The 15,341-nt window shown below is 43.0% G+C and overlaps 2 protein-coding genes across 2 annotated transcripts; both read left to right on the top strand.

Annotated features, from left to right (window-relative positions):
* On the top strand, positions 1 to 1,489 carry LOC310909465 (C-C motif chemokine 3-like). The gene is made up of 3 exons (XM_083861311.1): positions 1 to 160; positions 397 to 502; positions 684 to 1,489. The coding sequence occupies exons 1-3, from the start codon at positions 55 to 57 to the stop codon at positions 775 to 777; spliced, it is 306 nt and encodes a 101-aa protein (XP_083717437.1). The 5' UTR covers positions 1 to 54; the 3' UTR covers positions 778 to 1,489.
* Positions 1,490 to 3,600: 2,111 nt separating this feature from the next.
* Positions 3,601 to 13,864, top strand: LRPAP1 (LDL receptor related protein associated protein 1). The gene is made up of 8 exons (XM_083860938.1): positions 3,601 to 3,785; positions 7,991 to 8,135; positions 8,477 to 8,601; positions 9,933 to 10,053; positions 10,946 to 11,104; positions 11,653 to 11,735; positions 12,642 to 12,818; positions 13,130 to 13,864. Exons 1-8 carry the CDS (start codon positions 3,606 to 3,608, stop codon positions 13,193 to 13,195), a joined length of 1,056 nt encoding a protein of 351 aa, XP_083717064.1. The 5' UTR covers positions 3,601 to 3,605; the 3' UTR covers positions 13,196 to 13,864.
* The last annotated feature ends 1,477 nt before the right edge of the window (positions 13,865 to 15,341 follow it).

Below are 15,341 nucleotides of genomic sequence, written 5' to 3'. Positions count from 1 at the left end.
CTACAGACACGCCAGCTCCAGCCTCACTCGTGGCTCTCTCAGCCCTCCAGCATCATGAGAGTCCCTGCAGCTGCCCTGGCTGTTCTGCTCCTTGTGGCCATCTGCTCCCTGGCTCAGGCTGATCTCAGTGTCTCCAGGAGTGCTGGACATCCCAAGGACGGTAGGCTTCCCTTCCCCAGGAGAGAGCCCCAGCCCCACTGATTAGACCCTCATGTCCATGGAGAAGGCTGGGAGCAGATGGTCACCACCAGTGCAGGGACTAAGCCCCAGAGAGGGAGGTTTTCAGGGGGTGTTCCCATAGGACACAGCATAGGTGATGATGGCAAATCCCCTGGGAGCCACAGGAGAGTTCTGCCACAGTGTGGGGTCTCACTGGACCCATCTCTGCCCTCACAGGAATCAAAAGCATGTGCTGCCTCAGCACCATTTCACGCCCCATTCCACGCAGCAGGATCCTCTCTGCCTACAGGACCAGCAACACCTGCCCAATGGAAGCTGTGGTGTAAGTACCCAACATTGCTGGGGTCCAGGGTGCACCAGGCAGGGCAGCACCCCAAGGGTGTCCAAGGCTGTCCAGGATGGGGAAGGGCATGGACAGGGACAAGCAGGGTGCTACCAGCAAGACCTAGAGCAGGTACTCTGATGTCCTGGCTGAGTGCCTCAACACTGTTTTTTCCCAACAGCCTAGTCATCACAAAGGGGAAAAAGGTGTGTGCAGACCCCAAGGCTCGCTGGGTGCAGAAACACCTGAAGGACTTTGAGATTGTGGACTTCTGACTCTTCCCTGCTGCTGCCCGAGGGCAGTGGGCTTGGCCCCCAGCACAAAACACGTAGTAAGAGTGCTTGAGCTGCATCCTTATTCAAAGGGAAAATTTATTACAATTGGCATACACTTGTTTAACTAAATTTTGCTTGTCTAAATGCTTGAATAAAGTTTTTAGCTTGTCAAACTCTTTGAGTGTCTCGGAAGTCCCTGCTGGAGCCCCAAAATGACAGAAGGGACCCTTGGGGCACTTCTTGCCTTCCCCACTCCCTGGTTTCAGTGCTACCCACTGTGAGAGTGGCCCCATGACAGCTTCCACAGTATTCTCTCTCCCCAGCCTGGATTCAGCTCCTGCATCCCAGCATGATCCAGACACACCTGTGGGATGACACTGGCATCTCATCCATTTCTTGGGGCCCTCCCCACACAGCACATGTGGAGCCCAGTAACAAACCCCCTGGGCCAGGCAGCCCTGCTGGGAATCTGCAACCAGCTATTTGACATATTTTCCCCAAAGCCTAGAGGATCAGGACAGTCTTTGACTACCTGGCATCCCCACCCCTAGCCCCCTCCTACACTGCAGCCCCCTGCAGTGGTGGAGCTGAGGTTCCAGTGCTTCTGGGTGCTGCTGTCCCCACACACTCAGTCTGTACCACAGTGCTGCCAGAGGAGCAGGCAGGAGCAGGCAGCATTGTCCCCACCACTGCACCATCTCTGTCCTCACACCACTGCCCAGCACTGGGGACATGAGTGGGACATCTCTGCAGGTGACACCAGCTCTGCCCCTGGGCCACGCTCTGCCCTGTTCTGCTTGGGCTGGGACACACAGAATTATACCAAATACTGTTCACTTGAGGTCATAGAGGTAAGGGCACTAGAGAGTGACATCCAACAAGTCAACATAAGCAAACTAATGGTGCTGCAGCTCCTCTCTACTTCTAAAAAATTTTAGTGTAGCTCAAAAACTCAGGCAAACGAATGCATAAAGCTGTGTATAAGTACACTCAATACTAGAAGAAGATTGGGGACCTGTTGGAGTTTATAGAGCATAAAAGTTGAATTGATTCATAGAAAGCCTGAAAACTCAATTAGTATTTCAAATGACAGACAAGGTAAAACCACCTATTCCAAAATAACTCAGGAATACATATATACACTGTAATAATGAGACTAAAAGAAGGTTTAAATCCTAAACCTGATATGTTTAAAACTGCTCAAGATTTGGGCAAGCCTGATGGGCTTCTTTCCGCCTTATCAGTTTGCTGTACTTCAATGTGTACTTCAAAGCTCGCTTCAACTACTCTTCAGTGCAATGTATTAGTGCAACGCTTTTGACTACTTCTGCAATTCAGTCTTATAGCAACAGCTTTTAGGTTAATAATACTGAAAATCTCTGACAGGAAAAATGTGAAAGAGAAAACACAAGACTTTTCTATTACTTACAAGGCAAAAATGATAGTCCAGTAAAAATCCTCCCTTGGGCACTGTTTTCACAAATCTCATTATAGTTTAGGCAATCTGTTGTTAAATATACACCAGCTCTGGATGAAACAACTGTGCATTTTCACAGCATCATGGTGTTTTTTTCTTAATTTCTTGACTTAATCCCTTCCCAATCTGCCTGTAGACCACTGCATTCTTTGGCTGCCTCCTTGAGGAGGACACACTGAAGTAGGAGGTTGGCACCACCAACACCAGCTCTTCTGCCCAAGAGCTGCACTCTGAGCACCCACCACTGAGCTCAGAGCCATTCCCACACTTCAGCCCTCAAGAACAATCCAACCTACGTGTCCCTGCATTTCTCACAATCCTCCTTCTGCCCACATTGCCTGCCATCCATCCATCCATCCCTCCATCCATCCATCCATCCATCCATCCCTCCATCCATCCCTCCATCCATCACCCATCCCTCCATCTATCCATCCATCCATCCATCCATCCATCCCTCCATCCATCCATCCCTCCATCCATCATCCATCTATCCATCCATCCATCCATCCCTCCATCCATCCATCCCTCCATCCCTCCATCCATCCATCCATCCATCCCTCCATCCATCCCTCCATCCATCATCCATCCCTCCATCTATCCATCCATCCATCCATCCATCCCTCCATCCATCCATCCCTCCATCCATCCCTCCATCCATCATCCATCCATCCATCCATCCATCCATCCATCCATCCCTCCCTCCATCCCTCCATCCATCATCCATCTATCCATCCATCCATCTATCCATCCATCCATCCATCCCTCCATCCCTCCATCCATCATCCGTCCATCCATCCATCATCCGTCCATCCATCCATCCATCATCCATCATCCATCCATCCATCCATCATCCATCCATCCATCCATCCATCCGTCCGTCCGTCCATCCATCCCTCTGCACTGTCCCAGGGAGAGGTGCTCTTCTCTGCCACCACCAAGGGAGCACGGGGAAACCACTCCCCAGTCTTGCTGTCTGTCCTGCCCGAGCTGCCCTTTCTTTTTCTGTGTACTGTTGGACATGGCGTTAATATCTGCAGACTTTGTTTGATGAAAGTCGTGGTGTTGGAACCCACTGTGTCCCTTTGCTCTCGCACAGCTGACATCAACGCCGAGTGTTGGGGGGGAAACTACGCATAGAACGTGGCAGGTTCAGCATATTTTGTGAAGCAAGCACTGAGGAGAATGGCACGAAGAGAAAGAGCTCAAACATAACTCTTTGCACGCTCCGCAGACCCCAAAGCAAACCCTGGACTTCGGACCCCGGCCGGCCCCGCCCCTCCTCCCCCAGCGCCGACCGCCCCTCCCGGCGCGCTCGGCATCTCGGGAGTTGTAGTTCCCCCAGCGGCGCGACATGGCGGCTGTGCGGGCGCTGCCGGCCCTCGCCGCCGCGCTGCTCCTGGCTGCCGCCGGCCAGGCCAGCAAGTACTCGCGGGAGGCCAACGAGGGGCTGGCGGCCGCCGGCGACAAGCGGCGGGAGGCCGGGGAGTTCCGCGTGGTGAGGCTGAACCAGGTCTGGGAGAAGGCGCAGCGGGTGAGTGGCGCGGGCGATGGCGGTGCTCGGAGGGGCTGCGGGCTCGGGCCTGGCCGCTTCGGACACGCGTTGCCCGTCAGGGAGATGGGGAGGAGCGGGGACCTGTGTGTGAGGAGACACCGGGGCTGGCCGGCCCCGGCTCGGGGCTGCGGTGGCTTTTGTTGTGTTCTCGGGCATGACTGTCCCCGGCCGTCACGCAGCGAGGGCTCGGCTCGGCCCCGCGCTGTCCCGGCGGCGGGAACAAACAGCCTTCCCCGGGAGAGGGGCCGTGTGTCCGAGTCCTGGAAACTGCTGACCGGCCCGTGTTTAAATACAGCAGCTAAAACATATACCAGGGAGTTGGGAGAGGGAGAACAGCCCCTCTGGTGCCGTGGAGGATCTGCGGCGGGCTCCAGTGCCCGCGGGTTGAATGCTTTAGCCGTGTTGTTCTCGGCTGTGATGCTCCATTCGGTCTGAAGGCACTGGCCCCGGTCCCTGCTCTGCCCAGGGCAGGAGTTCACTGCAGGACACGAGGAAACCTTCCACCCTGGTGGTTGTGTCGCCTACGTCCACATCAAGTGATGTTAGACAAATGCAAGAGGGCCAGCAAATGGGTATCGCCCCTCCCAGATGAGAGCCTTAATTTTGACAGTGATACCTGAGTTTCTGTCACACTGGACTATAAAAAATATTTAATTAAAGTGAAAATACAGTCAAGTTATTTCATTACTGTGGAAATATTTGCTAAGAACTGAAGAGAACAGCTCCAACAGGAGGAGAAGAATGCACTACACATATCCCCTGAATATTGTGGACCATGAGAATTAGAGTCGTGACTGACAAAAGTTCAGTTCTTTCAGGCAAAGAAATATAGTTAATATTAATTTTGCATCTTCTGTATCCTGAATAGCCTGAGCTATTGAATTAGAGGTAGGGCATCCCTGGATTCAGCCAAAAGCTAGAACGCTGCCATAGTGCTGCCTCCCAACGTGCTTAAGGAAGGTATTAAAAATACTCCTTTCCTCAACAGGAGAAGGATGGAATGGGGCATGGGAAAATGTGTGTTAATGAAACTCCAGCTGTTGAGCTGACAGCTGAAAAAGAAACAACACTGAGACTAGAAAAAATCTATAATGATGGTAATGTCAGTTACCTCTCTCAGCTTTCCAATTACAGTCTTTTCTCATGTTCATACCTGGCTCGTCTGGAATTAAAATTTGAGGTGCTTTACATCCTCTGTGTTAAGATACTAAAATATAAAATGGATTAACTCTGTCAGTAAAAATACTAAGGCTTAGTAAATTCTGCACGTGTGAGCTAGATTTTAGAGATGCAAAACCTACTTGAACTAAATTTGCCACCATCTAAATTTCACTTTTGAGTACAACTGTCACCCAGCATGTGTTTTATAAAGCGATTTTTTAGTATTGTCTGGGCAATGTATGAAATAAGAGGAAAACTGTGCCTGTGTGTTACATCTGCTTTGAAATACTTCCGTGTGTCAGTGCAGAACTCTTCGTTCCTTTATTTTGGTACTGATAGAGAAAGTACTGAAAATAGGGAACTTCTTTGTTTTGACACGAAAGTCAGATACTGCAATTTGGCATTGCAACACACAGCTGGAGGAGCAGTCCTTAAAAAAGCCCCAAAATGTTACTTAGTGGGACCAGGAGCTGGCAAGCCACACTTCCTTCTTGTTTCCCTGAGGATGGGAAGGAGGGCTTGATCTTTCTTCAGAATCTCTTTTCATAAATAGTAAATTTGTAGGGAAGAGCTCTTTCCTCTTAGAGGCAAGAGTGTAGGTCAGGATGCTGCAGGTGATGATTGCAGGCAACCCAACAGCAAATGATGGAATTGTTGTAATGTTTGACAAATTTCCAGCACTCATTAACAGAGTTGCCACATATCTGTCTTGGATGTTAATGTCCAGGCTGCATAAAGGATGAGTTTAAGGAGCTTGTTGCTTTGTTATTTAATCATTAAACTTAACTTATCACCTCTGCTTCTAGTTAGTTATTCCAGCATGTGAGTGATAGTAAAGTGATAGGGAGTCTTACCATTGACATTTTTTTACTTGGTGTAATCCAACATAGGATAACCTTAAAGGAAGAAGTTCTTGAACTGAGTACTTTAAATTAGCTTATGTATTCACTCTGTATTACTTAAATGGGACAGGCAAGGGGCTTCCTAAAGGTTTAAAAGGATTTATAATGCTTACAAGGACAGTTACTTCAGTTTCCTACTAAATTATAATGAGAATTAGAAAAATACTGCTCTAATTAGGAGAAATTTGAATAGAATCTTGTTTTCTCTTAATGAACGGTGGGCTTAATGTAGTTCCTTAGTTTTTAATAAGACTTTAACATGTTTGATTCATGATGTCTCCAACCTTTATGTTTAGAAGTTCTGTTATTCTTCTCTATAACTTTTAGAAAACAGAAATATGTATGTTTTTATTGGGTTGTACTAACTGCAGAGGGGCTCTAACATAAACTGCACTCTGTAATCTTTTATACAGTAGTGTGTTTCTGATGACAAGGTCACATGTAAAAGATTTTTTTTTGTTATATTTGCAGTACTTAGGAGCTAAATTGCTTCTTATCTAATTACACCTGGCTATTTATTCCTGTATTTCCTCAGCCCAACTACATGTGATGTCCACTTGAACACTGACTAATATTAGAGTACAGAACTACCAAGATACTTGGCCATTCCCTTGAGAATATGTAGCAAACCTTTCACTTGGTCTTGAAGCTTCAGGGCACAATTCTTGCTGAGGGAAACATTGATACTTGGTGCCACTGCAGCAGTGACACTTGGACTGTCCGGGTCATCCTGCACCAGAAAAGCAAAAAAGTACATGATTAAGGGTTTTTTAACTTTAGCACATACTAAGAACCATAAATAAAGTGGTTCCTTCTAAGTGCTTTGTTTCTATAAAGGAGTTCCCCAAAAGTGGATGGTAAAGGAGACAAAAGGGACATTCCTTTGCTTTAGTATTAGAGGGATCAAAAGTTGTAATGTTTCTTTAAGTATTATATTTACCTGTGATTTTAACTGCTCTAAATTTTGGTAATTTCAGCAAGCCAAGTGTAAAATAAAGAGCAAAAAAACTGTTTAAAAATCAAAATAATTATATGCAGTGATGCAAGATTAATTAATAGGACAGCCTGTGATGGAAGCATAACCAATAATGGGGATAGTTTCCTGAATTCCTGTCAATAGGAAGTGCATTAGCTCAAAGTAATGACACTTTTTTTAGTTTATTGTAAAATAACCTACTGACACACAAAGGAACAGTTCAATCTTTCCAGTATCACTCAAATGTTTAAAAACAATATTGAGTTCTGAGTCTTTCTTTATTAAACATACTACTTCCTCACTGAAAATGAGAATAATCTGTAATAATAATTTTTATAATTTGTAAGCTGATTTTAATGATTAAAAAACCTCCAATAGATAAACTTTTCCGAGGACTGACAAGCCCAGGTGGTTTCAGGCTGGATCTGAGCTCCCAGGAGCTGTGTGGGCTGTAGTTGGAGGGGTTTTGTCACCTCTCTTCTCTGGGCTTCTCACCTCACCTTCTGTTTGTTAATGTGCACATAGACACAGACAAATGTAGTTCTCAAGTATTAAGATGGGGTTTTTTACATTTCTTTGTTTTAAACTGAATAGCTAGTGTCTGAATAAAAGTGTCTAAAATCTAGAAGTTCAGGATCAACTCACAGCAGTGCTGCTTAGCCAACTGCTTATTAGTCATTGTTCCTGTTCTCTCTGTAGCTCACAAAATTTCAAGCTGACCTAGCATCTATTTAAACTATTTTTTTTCCTATCTTCACCCTCAGTGTCTTACTTTATTTTTTCTAGTATGTCAGACAGGAATGCCTCTAGGTTTTGTATGTTTTAATGCACATAAACCAGGTTAAGAAATTATCTGAGATTTTTTTTATTATTATTATTTTTGATCATAGTAAAAATTGCTGACAAAGTGGCTCTTTGACCTGCTAGACTGAAAATCTGCACTAAACAAAGTTTTTCAACTCACTATAACTGTATGGTTGGAAGATGGTTGACAAGAAAGGACATGTGGTGGCAATGGCAATGTTGTTTGAGAAGAATTGCTGTGCCATACTGGTTGTTATGTGTCTGTACTGGTTCCTGAGGCAGCTCTGGAGCAAAAGGGGACTCCACATAACTAAATACAAACTTTTCTTTGTTCTTGTTAGCTCCATCTCTCTGCTGTGAAACTGGCAGAGTTGCACAGTGATCTAAAAATACAAGAAAAGGATGAACTGAGCTGGAAAAAACTGAAGGCTGAAGGGCTGGATGAAGATGGAGAGAAGGAAGCCAAGCTCAGACGTAACTTAAATGGTAAGGTCTGTTTTGGAAAGAAGGGGTTCAAACTTTGCATCAGACACACGCATGGTTGGACACTTGTGTTTAAATTATTAAATAACAGATTGTCTTTCTGGACACTGAGCACACAACAAGTTCTTTGGAAGTCAGTTGGGAACTGCAGAAGCCTAACACAGTCCTTTGCTGCCAGTAATTTCAGAAGAGGTCATTGAACCTGGGACAACTGTGCCTTGAACTGTTAGCTTTTCCTTTGAGCTGCAAAGTCCATCTCTGCAGGTCACAGATGCAGCCCATCTCTCACCTTCCATACATCCATAGCTGGTTCTCATGTTTCTGTGTCTTCTGTTCCTTTGCAGTTATTATGACTAAATATGGAATGAATGGAAAGAAGGACTCTCAATTAGTTGATACCAACTATATTAAAGATGGCACAGAAAGTGACACACTTGATGATCCAAGACTGGAAAAATTATGGAGCAAGGTGAGTAAGATTTCCAGGAACTGGAGTTCACTAGGAAATCAGTATTTCTTCACTGAACTCTTAGCTGTGTCTTCTGAGAACACTCAGACTTGGAAAATAATGGCTTTACTACTCCTTTGATCAGTACTGACCAAGCTGCCTTGCTCTGTAGCTCACATCTTTGTGCCCTGAGGGTACCCCACCTGCATCCAGAGCAACCTCTGGCAGGTTGTCTTTGGCAAATAAAACACCTGCATTAGTCTGAAGGGTCAAGCCTGGGTCCCCTGAAGTCCAACAGAGTATTTCTTCATATTTCCCTGAACTCATGGCTTCCCTTAGTGTGTCTGTCACACTGTGTGGTAGTATATCTATGGTGTTTTCCCCAGTTTTCCTACTGTTGTTTGTGGATGTTTTTAAAAAGATGCAGTTAACATAGAACCATTTTGTAGACTGTCTAAAAGTGAAATGTATTGAGGGGAAGGGTTTTAAATAAGGACCTTCTCAACCTAATACTCAACTGAAAATTTCCAGGATTTGCATTCGTGCATAAAAAGTGGAAGATGTACTGTCAAGTTGGGGCAGTTAAAACTGGCAAAATAATCTTCAGAAATTAAATAATTCAAATTTTAAGAAGCAACTAGTCAGGTAAATCTAAAGAATTCTCCCGTGAGTCTAGTGCAGTAAAGCAGAAAAGATTTCCTGGATTTTAAAATGTTACTGTAACTAGATACAGCTCTGGCAAGGAATATGATGTCCTGTGCTTTGGGGAACAGTAAAGTGCAATAGGAGAAAAAAAAGGGGGTCTGAATAGATTTCAGAGACATTCACTTTTGATCAGACATTGCAGCAAATATACCAGCAGATTTGTGGGTAGTGCCCCAGCTGTGTGAGCAGTGCTTCCTTAATAGTTAGAGAGCAAGTACACAGCAGTGATAAAATCTTCACATGCCGATAGAGTAAGATGAAGTAAAGACTGTGTTTAATATCAGGCTGCATCCCTCATGCAAATGGTTCCCTTACAGTTGTCTGTGGAGCTCTGTGGCCCTTATTTCTGTATTAAATTGTTTCCCATGGAATAGAAATGCCAGATACCTTTCACTGGGTAGTCCATAGCAAGTCCCAGCCATATTAGTCTGAAGCAAACTTCTTTTGACATGAGTAAAGACATCTTATTCATCAACATCTAACTCCTGACCACATACAGATATTAAGAGAATTAAAACATGAGATCTAAAGAAAAGCTGCACTTAATAATTTTCTAAATGTGGTGAGAAGTGGGAAGACGTTTTGGCAGTTGAGGGCACTTGAAAGCACTTGGCCTGCAAAGCATAATGAGCTCATGTTTCTTTCAGGCCAAGACCTCTGGGAAGTTCTCTGATGAGGAGCTGGATAAGCTTTGGCGAGAATTTAAGCATCACAAAGAAAAGATTCACGAATACAATATTCTGCTGGAGACTGTGAGCAGAACAGAAGGTGCCTGAACATTTTTCTGATGTTTCAAGATCAGTACAATTCTTTTCTCTGCCCATTGTTTCCATTGCTTCCAAATTTCTTTGAAACTCCTGACATTTCTGTCAGAACCACTTGCAGATGCTGGCATTTTTAGATGCTTCCTGGGTTTAGTTCTGATTAGCTGCCAAAATTCTTGCCAGCTAATGAAAATGTTGCCATTTCATTTTTTCTAATTCTGCTTGCATTTCATGCAGGGAAGATGCCATCAGATTACAATGATGGCCATTGAAGTTTATGGGAAATTATGCAGCAAGCATAAATCCACTGCTGCAAAATGCAGTTCTAAAGTCTGCAGAACATCCATGTTTTATCTCACCAGCTGGGTGCCCAAGAGGAGATACTGAATATCTTAGCCACCAAGCCTGAAGTTTATTAGAGCATCAAGCATCTGAACCCAGCTTTCTATACTAATCTGAGCTAAAATTGTTAGAGCTGAAGAACTCTAAAGCTGACAGTTTGATGTTTGCATTACATAGTCCAAGTTGGAAGCTGCTGAAAATCATTTCACCATCAGATGTCTTAGTTCCTGAAATGTCTAGGAAAGAACTCATTAAACATCCTCATCCCATTTTCTTGGGATATTCCTAACTTGGGAAAATAAAAGCATTTCCTTGCTATAATCGAGTGGCTAGTAGGGGTTATAGCATCACTTTCCAGAGCACCAAGGGACGTTGATCTGAATACTGACCTAAAAGAGGAATTACTTCTTAAAGTCTGGTTTTGGTGCTTTATTTGCACTCAACTTAAATCCTATGAATTTAGCATCTTTTCCCCTCAGATTTGGGGGATATCTGGAGTTTTCGACCTATCATGATTTGCCCCACAATCAGTAACACTTTCTGTTCTTCAACAGATATCCACAAAAATGTTATCAATCCATCTGAGGAGAACCTGGTGAAAGAGGAAATCTTGCACAACAAGCACAGAGAGCTCAAGGAGAAGTTAAGAAGCATCAATCAGGGGTTTGAGCGTTTGCGTAAAGTCAGTCACCAGGGATATGACGCAACCAGTGGTATGATACAGTGGGGTTTGTGCTTATTTGGGATTCATTTCATTTTAAAAAGATAAAATCAGTGGGCAAGTAAAAGGGTATAGTCACAGTGTCACAGTGTCACAGTGCATTGTGTACCACAGTGGGCTGAAGAGATACAGACGGTCCTATTTAGAACTGGAAGCCTAATGAAGGGATACAGTCATTGTGTCAAGAGGATAGTTCTGTCTTCCATGCCCCCATGAGAAGGAGTATTGCCCCAGGAGGGCAAGCAAATGAAACAACATGCAGGGCAAGCAGTGCCTTTATCCAGTTCCTTGGGTTTGGGGTTTTTTGCTTTTAAAAACCTACTTGTTTTACCTGGTAGTAGTATCTAATTTTATCCAGTACTTGGATACTTCTCCCTTTTCATCTAAATAGATCTATTAGAAGTGCAGTGCTTAATGTCTCTGTTCTTACTATCTATATGTATGTGAGAAAGCATCTTTTCATCTTTCATAGAAGTTGGCCATTAAAAGCCATTGTGTCATTGTATCCAGATTTTCGTTTAGTTGTATATATTTCTTTAGAGTTTGAAGAACCAAGAGTGATTGATTTATGGGACATGGCCAAATCAGCCAATTTCACTGAGAAAGAACTTGAATCTTTCCGGGTAAGTAGAATTCCAGTGACTTCTCTTGCAGAAAGATATTTTGCCACATAAAGAGACACTCAATGTTACTCTGATTGCAGCCACTTCTGTATTACCCTCTAGACACCATTAAAAAAAAAAAAAAAAAAAAGGTCATGCTGCCTTTTTAATATTTCAAATATATAGACATAATTACGTGTAACTCATCATATGCTGGTTACGTTATAATCAGCAGAATGAAAATTCTGAATCCTCTCAAAATTTAAGTGTTGCATATTTTGAATCTTTGAAAGATCAGGCCCTGCTTCTTTGTTGCCAATGCACCAGATTTACCCCTCTTGCCCAATGTCTTACTTATGTCCTTGGGAATCACTGTAATCTGTATACCCAGCATTTTCCCTCTCGTGCCCATCTCTTGTACTGTTAACTTCCCATGTCGAAGCTGTGTTTAGCTGACACAAAACTATTGTGATAAAGACTGCTTTGCAAGGTAACAACACAGAAATGCATTCCTGTGCAGTTCGTATACAATTCAAGTTATATAGAGAAAACATTTGGGATTTTTTTCTCTGACTCTGCCTGTTTATCAGATTTTAAAAAGAGGCTTTTTAAAAAATTTGTCTCTCTCCCCTCCATCTAATGTTCTTGTGCCTATCTTTTTACTTGGTGTTCACTGCTCTCATCTCGTAGCACCTCACAGCCACCCACAGTCTCATTTGGAGGACTCTGCCGTGGATTTTTTTCAGCCCCTGCTTTCAAAATCATCAGTCTGGTGGTGATGGTGATGGATTGTCCAGACATTCTTCAGAAGCAGGGAACTGAAAAAGTTCTCTGTGCCTTAGTAAAGTATCATTAGGAGTGTCTTGGCAAGATAAAGGAAGGCTTGGAAAGAAACTCCTCTGAAGCTGTGTGTATTTGCTGTCTTAGGAGGAGCTGAAACATTTTGAAGCAAAAATTGAAAAGCACCATCATTACCAGAAACAATTAGAGATTTCACACCAGAAACTGAAGCACGTAGAGGGAACCGGAGACAAGGATCATCTGAACAGAAACAAAGAGAAATATGCCATGCTGCAAGAAAAGACAAAAGAACTAGGCTATAAGGTCTGTATAAATCCAGTATTACATACATGTTGGAAGTTTAACTCAGTAGCAGAGGGGAAGCAGATTATCCAGTGCTGATTTTTCATGCAAGTTGAATGACTTCCAGAAGGGGAATTCAAGGTACATCTGTTCTCCATGTACAGCATACACATAATTGTTTTTTATAGACCTAATCCTGAAAGGTCTGAAATCTTCCTACTCTCTTCTCTTTCTGTTATAACAAATATTTGTAGCAAATTCTGAATATATTACTGTATTGATAATTTATTATCTTCCTGAAATTTGTTTTGTGTGTTTTGTTTTCCTGATAGGTAAAGAAGCACTTGCAAGACTTATCCAGCAGAATTTCTCAAGGTCTTCAACACAATGAACTGTAAAAATTTGTTTTGCTTCATGAGATCAGTCTGATAATACAAAGGAGTTAAATGTGGTTTTTTGAACAGGGCTTACCATGGAGTCCTTCTGAAACAGTAAGGATTGAACAGATGTGTCCTGTAAGAATTTTTTTTTTGTCTACTTAATTACCAATTTTGTATTTGCACTATAAAATTAAATGATTAGATTAAATATTTAGGTTGCACATCTTGTATCATATAAATCTTACATCTGAATCAAGTAGCAGCCTTTGATAGAATCCTTTTTGTCAAAAGGAAAAAATATATGAACTCTCAAAGGATTCCTGTTCATAAAAAAATACTAATCTTATAGTCAGGTAAGGTATTCTGATCAATGAAAGCAAACAATGAAGTACAGGAAGGTTAAACAGGGGCCAGAAAAGTCTTTATTTCAATGCTTGGCCTATTACATTTCCTGCTTAAGGTAACAAAAATATTTTTACTGACTTTGAGCAGTGGCTCAGAGCTGCACTGTATACGAATCTTTCATGTGAGAGGGGGAAGAAGAGTAAGGAGGGAACAGGTACTGAGGTCCATTCGCACAGTTTAGTTATTGACTAACATGTGTGCACAATTATCTTATTCATGGTTGCTTTGGTTTTGCCACATTTGGTCATTAAAAAAAAATCAAAACAAGATACTGGTGAGGCTTTTTTTTTTCCACTTTCCCTTTCACAGTGAGAAGTAACCAGACCTCTTTTTTGAGCATATTGCTAATTCCTGTAATGTTCATTCACATATTAGTTTTTAAGAGAGAAGGGATAGTTTTGCACAAGGATGATTCTATGTTCTGAATAGTGAGAAGGATTTCTCTGAGTGTATATTCCAGTGCAATCTCCAGTAAAGATTATTATCACTTTTCCTTTCAAGACCAGATTTCTCTGGTCAGAACTTTGGCAGACATCAGACACCTGGGTTGAAATTGTCTGTAATAACAATACTGACCCTTTATTTCAAATGAAAGTTTCAAATGAAACTGTTCCAGGAACAAGGCCAAGACCAACGCCCCATGTGGGTGAATCATTACAGCTGCTTGGTTCTGTCCCTCACAGATGGCAGTGCTGAGGTGTGCTGGGTCAGGCAGCTGCCCTCAAGCCTTGCTCTCCCTGCTATTCCATGAGAAATACTGAAGAGACCCATTCAGTCAGAACAGGCTACTCATTCTGGGTCATCTTGGGTTAAAACAACATGATTCTTTACTTAAAAACTGTATCTTCATGTGCAAGTGATGTGAACCAAAACTGCGCTAGCAGTCTTATTTTGAGATTTTCTTTGAAGCTGAAATCCTTTTTTCTTTTTTTACTTTTTAAATTTAATGTAAGATAAGAGTTATTTATATTCTACAGAATCGTTGTCCATCACAATAACAGGCCCCCACTAATATTAGCAGTCTCCTTAGAGACGGTTCTGTTCATGTAGTTTATGTTATACCTTTGGTTGGCAAGCTAAAAAAAGTAAATCCAAAACTAGCTACAAGCCGTTTATGAAAAAACTGCTTTGTTTTTTTTTTCAAATGCTACACACTATTTCTTCCCCAGACTATGGCTTTAAGGGCTGTTCAGCTTCTGTATCAGAGCAGCAGCTGTATTATGTTATGAGTTTATTTTCATCAGTTCCCTGTGAATGCAGAACAGAAACATATTCTGTATTTTGGTAGAAAGGAAAGAATTCACTATATCCTTCGGTTTCCCCTTTGGCAGGGTGAGAACTAAATCTGTGACCTCCAGGTTGGTTTGGTGGCTTTAGCCTGGGTGTGGGGCTCCCACAGCACTGGCCCCTGGGTGAAGAATTTGGGCACATGCAGTAAATGCATCAGCAGAGGAGAGGAACTACACAAAGCACTGAGCCACAACTGCTGAGCAGTCCTGGCTGGGAATGGAAGAGTTCTCGTGGAGCACATTCAGATCCTGCTGCTGGGGGAGATGTGCTGCAAACAGGAAAGCAATCTCAGCCTGCACTGAAGGCAGGCACAGCAGCTGTATGCTGTACACAAGAGGGCAAAGCATAAAGCTGAGTTTCATCTTCAGTGTGTACCTGAAGGACAATATGCTTATCCAAGAATTTCTGAAGAAGTCTGGAACAGCAGAAGGTGCCGTGTTCATGGAATGAATAACCAGGGTCTGATCAG

Source organism: Zosterops lateralis, assembly GCF_965231275.1.
Source record: "Zosterops lateralis genome assembly, chromosome: 5".
NCBI lineage: Eukaryota > Metazoa > Chordata > Aves > Passeriformes > Zosteropidae > Zosterops > Zosterops lateralis.
This window is presented reverse-complemented; position numbering and strand designations above follow the sequence as displayed.